We start from the raw sequence: 13,923 nt of genomic DNA, 5'->3' as shown, positions 1-13,923 counted from the left end.
GTTCAAACTACCACATAATTGCACTCATCTCACATGCTAGTAAAGTAATACTCAAAATTCTCCAAGCCAGGCTTCAACAGTATGTGAACCATGAACTTCCAGGTGTTCAAGCTGGATTTAGAAAAGGCAGAGAAACCAGAGATCAAATTTCCAACCTTTGTTGAATCATCAAAAAAGCAAGAGAGCTCCGGAGAAACATCTACTACTGCTTTATTGACTACACCAAAGACTGTGACTGTGTGGATCACAACAAACTGTGGAAAATTCTTAAAGAGATGGTTACACCAAACCACCTTACATGACTCCTGAGTAATTTGTATGCTGGTCAAGAAGCAACAGTTAGAACTGGACATGGACCAACAGACCGGTTCCAAAGTGGGAACGAAGTACATCAAGGTCATATATTGTCATCCTACTTATTTAACTTATATGCAGAGTACATCATGCAAAATGCCAGGCTGGATAAAGCACAAGCTGGAATTAAGATGGCCAGGAGAATGATCAATAATTTCAGATACGCAAATGACACCACCCTTATGGCAGAAAGTGAAGAACAACTAAAGAGCCTCTTGAAAGTGAAAGAGGAGAGTGAAAACGTTGGCTTAACATTCAACATTCAGAAAACTAAGATCATGGCATCCAGTCCCATCACTTCATGGCAAATAGATGAAGAAACAATGGAAACAGTAAGAGACTTTATTTTTTGAACACCAAAATCACTGCAGATGGTGACTGCAGCCATGAACTTAAAAGATGCTTGCTCCTTGGGAAAAAACCTATGACCAACCTAGACATCATATTAAAAAGCAGAGACATTACTTTGCCAACAATGGTCCATCTGGTCAAAACTACGGTTTTTCCACTTGTCATGTACGGATGTGAGAGTTGGACTATAAAGAAAGCTGAGTGCCAAAGAACTGATGCTTTTGAACTATGGTGTTGGAGAAGACCTTATATATATATATATATATATATATATATGTTATATAAAATGGTCCAATATATGTTATATAAAATGGTCCAAGCCAAAACAACACAATACACATTTTTTAAGGTCACATGGAACACTCTAAGGGTAGATCTCATACTAGGCCACAAATGAAGCATCAGTAAATTGACACAATTTGAAAACTTATCAAGCATCTTTTCCAAGCACACAAGTTGTGAGACTAGCAACTGAAAAATACCTGGAAATAAAAAAAAGAACACATGGAGGCTAAACTTATGGTACTAAACAACCATGCATCACTGAAGAACTCATAGAGGAATTCAAAAAAATACCAGGAGACAAATAAAAACAAAAATACAATGGTCCATAATCAATGAGACACAGCAAAAGCAGTTCTGAGGGGGACATTTGTAGTGAAACAAGCTGACCTCAGCAAACAATAATAAATTCAAATAATCTAACTTTATACCTAAAGGAACTATAAAAAAAGTGCAAACAAAACCCAAAGTTGGTAGAAGGAAAGAAATAAATATCAGGGCAGAAATAAATGATATGGAGACTGAAATAAAAATCAAATAAGAGATGGTTCTTGGAAAAGATAAATAAAACTCATAAATATTTAGCCAGATTCATCATAAAAAAAGAGAAAGGGCCAAAATAAATAAAATCAGAAATGAGAAGAAAGAATCTGCAACTGACATCAGAGAAATACAAAGGATCTTAACAGTCTACCATGAACAATTACACACTAATAAAATGGACAACTTAGAAGAAAAGGAAAAATTCCTAGACATGTACTATCTCCTAAGACTGAACCAAGAAGAAATAGAAAGTATGAACACACCAATTATAAGTAATGTAATCAAATTAATAATAAAAATACTCTCAATAAAACTGGAAATTATAACCGGGAACTGAAATATAAACTATAAAACTGGAAACTGAAACCAAAGAACTATACAGCCTAATGGGTGAATTCTACCAAACATTTAGAGAAGAGTTAACATATCCTTTTAAATTATTCCAAAACATTGCTGAGAAAGCAATGCTTCAGTCTATAAGGCCAGCATCATCCTGATACAAAAAAGCAGACAAGACAACACAAAAAAGAAAATTACAAGCCAATATCACCAATGAACATAGATGCCAGAATCCTCAACAAAATATTAGAAAAACTTATCCAACAATACATCAAAAAATCACACACATGATCAAATGGGATTTTTTGATGTCTGCAAATCAATCAATGTGATATATCACATTTACAAATTGAAGAATAAAAACCATGTGATCAACACCATAGATGTAGAAAATGCTTTTGGCAAGATTCAGTTTTGATTCATGATAAAAACTCTCATCAAAGTTGGTATAGATGGTATATAACTCAGTATACAGATTGGAAAAGCTAATATTATTGAAATGACCATACATCCCAACACAATCTACAGAGTCAATGCAATCCCTGTCAAAAAAGGAGAATTTTTAATAGAACTAGAACAAACATTTTAAAGGTTCTATGGAAAAAAAGAAAACCCAAAAATAGGTAAAACAATCTTTGCAAAGAAGAACAGAGCAAGAGGAATCATGTTCCCTGACACCAAATTATACTACTGAATACAATGCAAATCAAAACAGTATGGTACTGGCACAAAGACAGACACACAGATCAACAGAACAGAATAGAAGTCCAATAATAAACCCATGCAACTATGGTCAATTAACCTATCACAAAGGAAGCAGGAATATACAACATAGAAAAGATAGTCTCTTCCATAAATGATGCTGGTAAAACTGGACTGCTACATGTAAAACAATGAAATTAGAATACTCTCTAACACTGTATATAAAAATATACTCTAGATGGATTAAAGACCTCCATGTAAGTCTACAAACCAAAAAAACTCTTAGAAGAAAACACAAGAAGAAAGAACACTTTTTGAAATAAATAGTAGCAGTAATTTTTTTTTTTAATTGTCTCTTGAAGCAAAGGAAATAAAAGCAAAATATGTAAATAGGGCCTAATAAAACTTAAAAGCATTTGCACAGCAAAGGAATCAATTGACAAAACAAAAAGACAACCCACTGAATAGGAGAAAATATTTGCAAATGACATGAATGGTAATGAGTTAGTATCCAAAATACATAAATATCTCATACAGCTCAACATCAAAAAAAAAAAAAAAACAACAACAACATACAGACTGAAAAATGGGCAGAAAAACTGGATAGACATTTATCCAAAGAGGAAATGCAGGTGACCAACAGGGACATGAAAAGACACTCAGCATCCTCAGTTATCAGTAAAATGAAAATGGAAACCACAATGAGATATCACCTCACACCTGTCAGAAGGGTCAAAAGATGTCAGAATGCAAAAAGAACACAATTAAGGATGTGGAGATAAACTCTTGTATAGTGTTGGTGGGAATGTAAACTAGTACAGTAATCATGGAAAACAGTATGGAGGTTTCTCAAAAATAAAACTACAATATAACCCAGCAATTTCACAGTAGAATTGCTGGGTTATATGTCGTATAAGTGAAGAAAATGAAAACACTAATTCAAAAAACTAAATGCACTCCAGTGTTCATGAATGAATAAAGAAGATGTGGTATATACATATACAATGGAATAGTACTCACCCATAAAAATTTTGAAATTTGCAATAACATGGATGGACTTGGAGAGTACTAGGCTATGTGAAATAAGTTATCCAGAGAAAGAGAAACACAATATGTTATCACTTACATAAGGAATCTAAAACATAAAATAGACAAGTTAATATAAATGAAAGAAACTGACTCACGGATATAGAGAATAAACTAGTGGTTATTGCTGGGGATAGGGAAGAGGGCCATGGCAAATTAGGGGTAGGGGATGAAAAGGAACAAACTACTATGTATAAAATATATGTTACAAAAATATATTATATAACATAGGGAATATGGCTAATATTTATATTAACTATAAATGGAATATAACCTTAAAATTGTATCACCAAATTGTATACCTGAAACTTAGATAATAAAATACTGTGCATCAACTATACCTCAGTGAAAAATATTTCATGGAATACTGTGATCAAAATGATAGAAAATTTGAAATATAGCTCATGAAAAAATTCAATAATCTATAACAACTCAGAAAAGCAGTTCAATGAGATGAGGAATAAAATTAAATAACAGAAGGAGTACATTACCAAGCAGTTTAAAACCTCCAAAAAGAACCAAACAGTAATTCTAAAACTAAAGACCACAATAAGTGGGATGAAGAACACATTAGAAACCACTGGAAAACAGAGTTGATCATATGGAAGAGAAATTTCTTGAGCTTGAAGATAACAATCTAGAAATAACACAAGTAGAAGAGGACAGACAAATAAGATATCAAAAAATGAAGAAATTGCATGAGAGCTATCCGAGAAGGACAAGAGAAGGAAAGGGAGTGAAGAGTTCATTTGAAGAAGTAATAGCTGAGAACTTTTAAAACCTGGATAATGAATTAGATATGCATGTCCATGAAACCAAGAGAATACCTAATTAGCTAATTACCTTGATGAATAAAGACCTTCTCCAAGAAATATTATATTAAAACTGTCAAAAGTTAATGACAAGGAAAAAATTTCAAAGGCAGCCAGGGGAAAAATATATGGTAACCTACAAAAGAACCTCCATTATTCTATTAGATTTCTCTGCCAGCCAGGAGGGAATGGAATGTCATCCTAAAAATACTGAAAGATTAAAAACTATAACCCAAGAATACTTTATTCAGCAAAGATATTACATATGAAAGATGAAGGTTTGAAGGTTTTCCCCAAATAACAAAAGCTGAGGAAGTTCATCAGCACTAGAACTGCCTTACAAGAAATGTTTAAAAGGAGCTCTTCTACCAGACAGAAAAAGGCAAAGGTACAGAAAATGTTGAATAAGGTGATAAACAGAATCAGAAAATGACAACTGTATATTAGAATAGGTTGTTTAAAACTTAATTATAAAATTTAAATCAAAAAAGAAGCAAAACTAACTATAGCTACTTCCACTTAGTAACAAACTCACAACATAAAAAAGGATAATTTGAGACAACAGAAATATATAAAGGAAAGAGAAAAGGGATGGAAATTGTATAGAAAAATTAAGATAAGATGTTATCAGAAGAAAAAAAAAACATACTTTAAGAAATACTTTGTATAAACTTTATGGTTTAGAAAAATTAAGGTAAGATGTTATCAGAAGGAAAAAACTACTTTAAGAGAGTCTTTGTATAAACTTTACGGTAACTACCATACACAAATCTAAAGTAGAGCACGAAACAAGAAAGAGGTAACTGAGAAAAACATCATAGAAAGCCACCAAATTTAAATAGCAGATAGAAACACAAGGAAAAAGAAACAACAGAGATATAGATCAGTCAGAAACAAAAGTTTACATGGCAGTTCTGAGTACTTGATAGCAATAATCACTCTAAATAAAAATTTGTTGAATTTAGCAATCAAAAGACACAGAGTGATTGGATAAATAAAGGGAAAAAAAATAAGACTCAACTATATGCTGCTTCTGGGAGACTTACCTCAGCTCTAAAGACAAACCTAGGCTCAAAGTGAAGTAAATGGCAGTCAAAAAAAAGTAGATGTAGCCATACCATATCAGACAAACAGACTATGCCAAAAAAAGTTAACAAGAGACAAAGATGGACATTATAAATGATAAAGGGTATAATTCATCAAGAAGATATAAAAAGTATTAACATATATGAACCATGTTAAGGAGTGACAAATATATATAAAGGAATTATTGACAGAATTGAAGGGGTACATTAAAAGCAACACAGTAAGTGTAGCACATGTTAACACCCTGTTACATCAATGGACAAATCATCCAGGCAGAAAGTCTTCAAGGAAACAGCTGCCTGAAAGAAAACATTAGAGCATGTAGATTTGATAGGTTGGTACTGACTACTTCTTAAAAATACAGATTCAGATTCAGAACCAGCAGGGTTCTGATAAGAATATACATTCTTATCAAGTGTACATGGAACATTCTCAGTGATAGATCCTATGCTAGGATACACACAAAAAAGTCTCAATAAATTTCAGAAGATTGAAATCATATCAAGTCTTTTTTCTGATCACAGTGGCATATATATTAGAAATCAGCTACAAGAAATAAGCTGGAAAAAATTACAACTACTTGGAGACTAAAAAACATGCTACTAAACAACTATTGGGTCAATGAAGAAATTAAAGATAAAATAAGAACACGTGCATGTGGGTGTGTTAAGTTGCTTCACTCGTGTCTGACTCTTGGTGACCCTGTGGACTGTAGCCTGCTAGTCCATGGGATTCTCCAGGCAAGAATACTGGAGTAGGTTGCCAGGCTCTCCTCCAGAGATCTTCCCAACCCACAGATCGAATCCATGTTTCTTATGTCTCTTACATTGGCAGGTGGGGTCTTTACCACTAGCACCACTTGAGAAGCTCCAAAATTAAAACATACAGGAAGACAAATGAAAATGAAAACCTGACATACCAATATTTATGGGAGGCAGCAAAAGCAATATGAGGAGGGAAGTTTATAGCAATTCAGGCCTACCTCAGGATACAAGAAAAATCTCAAAAAACAACATAACCATAAAAGAACTATAAAATGAACAACAAACAAAGCTAAGAGTTAGTGGAAGTGAGGAAATAATAAAGACCAGAGTAGAAATAGAGGAAATAGAGATGAAACAGCTAATAGAAAAATATGAATGAAACTAGGAGCTGGTTTTTTGAAAAGATAAACAAAATTGACCAACATTTAGCTTAACTCATTAAGAGAAAAAGTAGAGAAGGCTCAGCTAAATAAAATAAAAAATAAAAGAGAAGAAATTACAATGGATATCACAGAAATACAAATAATTATAAAACAATACTATGAACAGCTATACAGCAACAAATTAGATAACCTAAAAGCAGATAAATTTTTAGAATTATACAACTGTCCAAGAGTGAATCATGAAGAAAGGGAAAATATGAATAGACCGATCATTGGTAAAGAGACTGAAGCGTAATCAAAAAACTCACCCCAAGAAAAAAAAAATCGAGAACCAGATCCCTTCAGGTGAATTTTACCTAACATTAAAAGTTGAGTTAATGTCCACCCTTGTCAAATTGAAGAGGAGGGAATGCTTGCTAACACATTTTATGAGCTCAATATTACCTAATACCAAAACCAGACAAGAGTAATGCAAAAAAAGAATTGTATAGGTCAGTATCTCTAATGAACATAGACACAAAAGTTGTCAACAAAATATTAACAAAACATATACAACAATACATTAAAAGGATACAATGTGACCAAGTGGGATTTATTCCAGGGATGCAAGGATGGTTCAACATTCACAAATCAACCAATGAGATACACCACATCAACAAAATTAAGAATAAAAATTGTATGATCATCTCAATAGGTACACAAAAGGCATTTGACAATATTCAACATTCATTTATGATAAAAACTCTCAATAAAATGGGTATAGAATAAATATACCTCAACATTATAAAAGTCATATATGACAAGTCCACAGCTAACATCATATTCAACAAAGAAAAACTGAAAGCTATACCTCTAAGATTAGGAACAAGACAAGGATGCCCACTCTTGCCAGTCTTATTCAACATGAGAAGTCCTAGTAAGAGCAATTACAAAAGAAAAAGAAATAAAAGGCATCCAAATTGGAAAATAAGAAGTAAAACTGTAACTACTTGTGGATGACACAATTTATTTATAGAAAACCTTAATGCCTCCACCAAAAAAAAGCTATTAGAAATAGTAAATGAATAAAGTTGCAGGGTACAAAATTCATATGCAAAATCTCTTGAGTTTCTACACCTTATCAACAGACAAGCAGAAAGAGAAATTAAAAAGAAAATAATCCTATTTATAATCACAACAGAAAGAATACCCAGGGGTAAATTTAACTAAGGAAATGAATGACCAGTTAGCTAAAATCTATGACACTGTTGAAAGAAACTTAACAAAACACAAAGAAATGAAAGACATTCCATGGCTGTGGATTAGAATTAACATTACTAAAATGTCCATATTACCAAATCAATCTACTGATTCAATGCAATCCCTATCAAAATCCTGACGACACCTGTCACAGAAATAAAACAAAACATCCTAAAATCTATGTGCATCCCGGGCTTCCCTGGTGGCTCAGATGGTAAAGAATCTGCTTACAATACAGGAGACCCAGGTTCAATCCCAGGGTTGGGAAGATTCTCAGAGAAGGTTATGTCTACCCACACCAGTATTCTTGCCTGGAGAATTCTATGGAGAGAAGAGTCTGGTTGGCTGCAGCCCATGGGGTCACAAAGAGTCAGACACAAACAAGCAACTAATACTTTCACTTTTCACTTAAATAGCAAAATGAATTCTGAGGAAAAAGAACAAAGTGAAAGTATCCCCCTCCCTGATTTCAAAGCATACCACAAAGCTACAGTATCAGAAACATCACAGCATTGGCAGAAAAACAGATACATAGAACAATGAAACAGAATTGAGGGCACAAAAATAACCTCATGCACATATGGACAATTAATTTATGATAAAAGAGCAAAGAACATACTATGGAGGAAGGTAGTCTCCTCAAAAAAATGGCATTAGGAAAACTGGACAATCCACATGTAGAAAAAAAAAAAAAGAAACTAGACCATTAACCCATAAGCAGACACAAAATTCAACTTAAGATGGATCAAATCCTGGAGTATAAGACCTGAAATTATAAAACCCCTAGAAGAAAACATAGGCAGTATGCTCTTTGACATTGGTCTTAGCAATATCTTTCTCCTCAGGCAAGGAAAACAAAAGCAAAAATAAACAAATGGGACTACATCAAACTAAAAAGCTTCTGTACAGTAAAGGAAATCATCAGCAAAATGAAAGGACAACTTACCAAATGGGACAAGTCATTTGCAAATATATGATATGGGGTTAATATGTAAAATATATAAAGAACTCATATAACTCAGCAACAACAAAATAAACACCCTGATTTTTTTTAAAAATTGGCAGAGGATCTGAACAGACATTTTTCCAAAGAAGACATACAGATAGCCAACAGGCACATGAAAAGAAGTTCAACATCACTAATTATTAGGGAAGTGCAAATCAAAACCCCAATATATCACCTCACACCCATAAGTATCAAAAGCAGGAAACAAGTGTTGGAAAGGGTATAGAGAAAAGTGAACTCTTGTGCACTGCTGATTGGAATGTAATTTGATGCATCCACTATGGAAAACAGTATGGAGATACATCAAAAAGTTAAGAAAGAAATACTATATAATCCAGCTATTCTACTTTTGGGTATTCGTATGAAGAATGCAAAAATAATACTTTGAAAAGATACACACCACCCCTATGTATGTTGCAGATTTATTTACAATAGCCTAGGCATAGAAACAACCCAACTGCTCATTGACGGATGGATAAAGAATAGAAAAATATATATATATACACACACACACACACACAAATACACACATAATACATATATATACAACAGGATACTACTCAGCCATAAAAAGGCAAAATCTTGCCATTAGTGACAACATGGATGGATATTAAGGGTTTTATGCTAAGTGAAGTAAGTCAGATGGAGAAAGACATATGATTTCACTCATATGTGGAATAAAAAGAAAAACAAACAAAAAAGATAAACACAAAGATACAGAGAACAGGGTAGTAAGAGACGGTAAGCACATATATAGGCCCGTTACAACAGGCTCCGATATAGCTCATCACAGCACTGGTTAGAACCTTACATTGTTGATGAAAAGGGTCAGGAAAAAGGACAGAGCTGTTTCTTGAAGGAAGTAGATAGAGGGATTGGGCTGAGAAGTCAAGCTCTGCCTGCGGAGAGAAAGGGAGAAGCAGTGCTTCTACCCCACAAGAGGGTCAGGCTCAATCTGGCACTACCTATAACAAATTAAATACATACATTCCTTTCAACCCACATATCCCCTCCCTTAGAATCTATTCTGTAGACTTTTATGGAATAAAGTGATTTAACTGACTGCTTCTTGGAACCTGCATGGGAAAATGGATGTTCAGGGAGTCTCACCTGGGTGAAGATGACACTAAGGGAGGAGAGAAAGGCTGTGCCTTGAATGCCCCAATTCATTATTTCTTATTTTTAATTTTTAACTGTAACTTTTAACCCATTTGTGTATACATTTAAGAACTGTCTTTAAGTGCATTAAAGGATCTAAGCTCTTTAGGCAAATTATTGTTTGTTTATCTGAGTTTGAATAAACTCTGGGAGTTGGTGATGGACAGGGAGGCCTGGCGTGCTGCAGTCCATGGGGTCGCAAAGAGTCAGACACGACTGAGCAACTGAACTGAACTATCTGAAATTCAAATTAAAAAGTACTTTGGGATTGATATAAACAAAAATACAATATACCAAAACTTATGGGATACAGAGAAAGAACCGCTAAAAAGGAAATTTATAACTGTAAATGCATTCATTAAAAAAGAATCACTTAATCTTACACCTTATGAAGCTAAAAAGGGAGGGCAAATTAAACCCAAAGTTAGCATAAGAGAAGAAATAATAAAGATTAAAACAGAGATAAATGAAATAGAGATTATAAAATAGATAAAATCAACAAAACTAAAGTTGGTTCTTTGAAAAGATTAATAAATTCAATAAAACATTAAGTTAAACTGATTACAAACAATGACAGGGTGCTCATTTTGGCAGCATATATACTACAATTGGAATGATACAGGGGTTAGCATGACAGGTGTAAAATAATAGCATGCAAATTTGTGAATCATGCCATATTTTGCTATGATCGTAGAGCTTTAATGTTCTCGCCATAACAGCAAACAGCAAAATGGTAACTGTATGAGTAGAGGATGTGCTAACTGATCTTATTGTGGTGAGCATTTCACAATATTTACATGTATCAGATCATCACATTATATACCTTAAACTTACACCATGTTATATGTCAATTATATCACAATAAAACTGGAAAAATGCCCCTCAAACTACCAAAAGTAACCGAAATACATCATTTAATATGTATTATCCAGTTTATGTACAAGATGCTTTTGACATTAAACAAAGGTATTTTGGTCTCAAAAAATAAAAGAGGAAAGTCTCAAATTACTAAAATCATAAATTAAGTTAGGGATGTTACTACTGAAGTTATAGCAATAAAGAAAAATACTAGAGAAAGTCATGAACAATTGCATGCCCACAAATTAGATGAAATGGAAAAACTTTCAGAAACACACAAACTTCCAAAAATGACTCAAGAAATAAAAAATTTGAACAGACCTATAACAGTTCCTGATTCAGTAATCAAAAAATTCCCAATAAAGAAAAATTCAGGAACAGATGGCTTCACTGGTGACTTCTACTAAACATTGAAGAATTAACAATAATCCTTTTCAAACTATTCCAAATGTTAAACAGAATGGAACACTCTCAGCTCATTCTATGTGGTCACTATAACCTTGATATCAAAGACAGACCAGGACATTATAAGAAAACAAAACTGTAGATTAATATGCTTTATGAATATATATGCAAAAATCCTCAACAATATACTAGGAAACCAAATGCAGCAGCATATTAAGAGGATTATATACCATGACCAAGTGGGATTCACCCTAGGAAAGCATGGCTGGTTCAACATCTGAAAATCAGTGCTACACACCACATTAACAAAATTAATGAGAGGGAGTTCTCTGGCCTAATGCCCTGGATTCTGAGCTTTCACTACCATGGCCTGGGTTCAATCCCTGGTCAGGGAACAGAGATCCCTCAAGCCATGTAGTGTGGCCAAACAAAAACAAACAAAAAATAAAATTAAGGAGAAAATAATACATAATCACCTGTATCTCAATGTGATTCAGAAAAAAAAAAATTTGATATAATCTAAAACAGTTTCATCATAAAAGCACTCAGCAAACTAGGAACAGAATGGAATGTCCTAAACATGATAAAGGTCATTTGTAAAACAAAACAAAACTATAACATACTCAATGCAGAAAGACTGAAAGATTTCCTCCTAAGATAAGGAACAGTATAACGATGCTCACTTTCACTACTTCTATTCAGCACTGGAAGTTCTACATAAGGCATTAGGCAAGAAAATAAAAGGCATCCAAATTGGAAAGGAATAATTAAAACAATATCTATTCAGAAATGACATGACCTTACATATATAAAATCCTACAGAATATACAAAATAAACCATTAGATTTAATAAATGCATTCAGTTCTGTCTTGTACTCATTGAATTGTGGTCAGTGAGCATGGCACCCTGTACTTAACACTTTGTGGGGAAAGTAGAACAAACTATATCAGCACATTCTCTTTCTCTGTTTTTCCTTCTCTTTGTTGGGGAAAAGGATAAGAAAGAAGAGAAATATGTAAGAAAAGACTAAAAGGAATGAAACAACCTACATCTTGACTGGTTGTACTACTATAAATAAACTATTGTTTCTTGTTTATTTCCCTAAGCAAGTAACTACAAAGCCATGAAAACCAATGGGAGTGTGGTCTTGCTTTCAGAGGCAGCAAGGAATGGGTAATCTGGGAGAGAATGTCCTACTCCATAGCTTGGGTTATGGAGATGATGTCAGCTATACAAGGAGAGGCAAAGAAGCTGAGGCCTTAGGGCTTGCTGTAAGAAAGGATGAACAGCTTAGTAACTTACTGAATGTTGTACGGCACAGTACTAGGATTGAGTACCCCATACACAGTGAAGCCTTTATAGAGAGGGTTCCTGAAGTCTGGTTTCCTCTGAACCAAGAAAGGCCACACTGAATGGGTTTTCTCATATATTCTGTAAGAAAAGAAAAACAAGCCAAAAAATTAAAAGCAGCAAGCAAGTAACATCAATAGATCTGCTGAACTTGACAATTATCTAAATTCTATTAACAAGTAACCTAACTTAAGACAGAGGGCTAGGATATGATACAAGGAAAACGAAAATAAATTGTAATGAAGAATGACAGAGTAACAAATTATCTGGGCTTCAACTTATCCGTTTTTAAAGAGATTAGAAAGAATTCCACATTGAAGAGAAACATGCCGAGTATATATGTAGAGATACTTTCTCTGCCACAGAGTAGTGATGTAATCTTAGCGATGTCCCTAGCCCTTTCTGGGCCTACTTTCTCATTTGTATAATGTGATCTTTACAGTCTCTTCCAAATCTTGTATTCTACGAATAACGTTTCCAGTTTTTAAAAAATCTAGAATTATTTAAAAAAAAATCTGGTAAATTAACAGACAAGAGGTGAATTTCTGGCTTTTCTATATTTGATTTCAAGCCAGCTTCTCCTCCACTCAGAAGGTATAAGACAGTGAAAGACAATTTAGCAATTTATATTAGCAAATATTTGTGAGTTATCCTAGGTGAACAGTACTGACTGTGATATTTATATTAAAAGACTGATTCTTCTTATCCCTTAGCTGAGTCCCTGGGAAGTGACTTAGTTAACACAAAAAAGCATGGAATTCATTGTCTCCAGTGAAAGCTGCTGTGTATCCACGCATGGGAAGTTCATTTGCTCATACAGTGTCAAAAAAGCTCTAGGAGGACAACAAAGAGAAGTGATATGGGGTATATGACATAAAAATTGTAGTCTTGTAACTTTTAGAATTCTCAGATCATTTCAATGAGGCCAAAGGAACTATATATGCATCTTTCTCATTTGTTGTTGGTTGAAAAAAGAAAAAAAAATCTTGCAGAGGTAAGGTAAGTAGTATTTGTTGAGTATTTACTATGTGTCAAACACTGTCCCAGACTCTACTTAAAATACCCTATTAAATTATATAATAAAACCTTGTGAGTTATTTTATTCCCAAAATAATAATGAGAAAATGAGACAAAAATTAATTTGCAAAAAGTCACACAGCTAGTAGGTGACAGAGCCAAAATCTGAACCCAGGTCTCTCTGATC

The 13,923-nt window shown here is 33.6% G+C and overlaps 1 protein-coding gene across 4 annotated transcripts in view; it reads right to left on the bottom strand.

Moving 5' to 3' along the window:
• Positions 1-13,923, bottom strand: part of MTMR8 (myotubularin related protein 8) — a 251,889-nt gene that overhangs the window by 116,063 nt on the left and 121,903 nt on the right. For all 4 annotated transcript variants that reach the window (XM_061136098.1, XM_061136100.1, XM_061136096.1 and 1 more), the window contains one exon: positions 12,672-12,800. In XM_061136098.1, the coding sequence (XP_060992081.1) occupies positions 12,672-12,800 (129 nt within the window). The remainder of the gene's footprint in view (positions 1-12,671; positions 12,801-13,923) is intronic.

The sequence above is a fragment of the Dama dama genome, chromosome X (genome assembly GCF_033118175.1).
Source record: "Dama dama isolate Ldn47 chromosome X, ASM3311817v1, whole genome shotgun sequence".
NCBI lineage: Eukaryota > Metazoa > Chordata > Mammalia > Artiodactyla > Cervidae > Dama > Dama dama.
The sequence above is the reverse complement of the archived record's forward strand: the minus strand, read 5'-3'. Positions and strand labels throughout refer to the sequence as shown.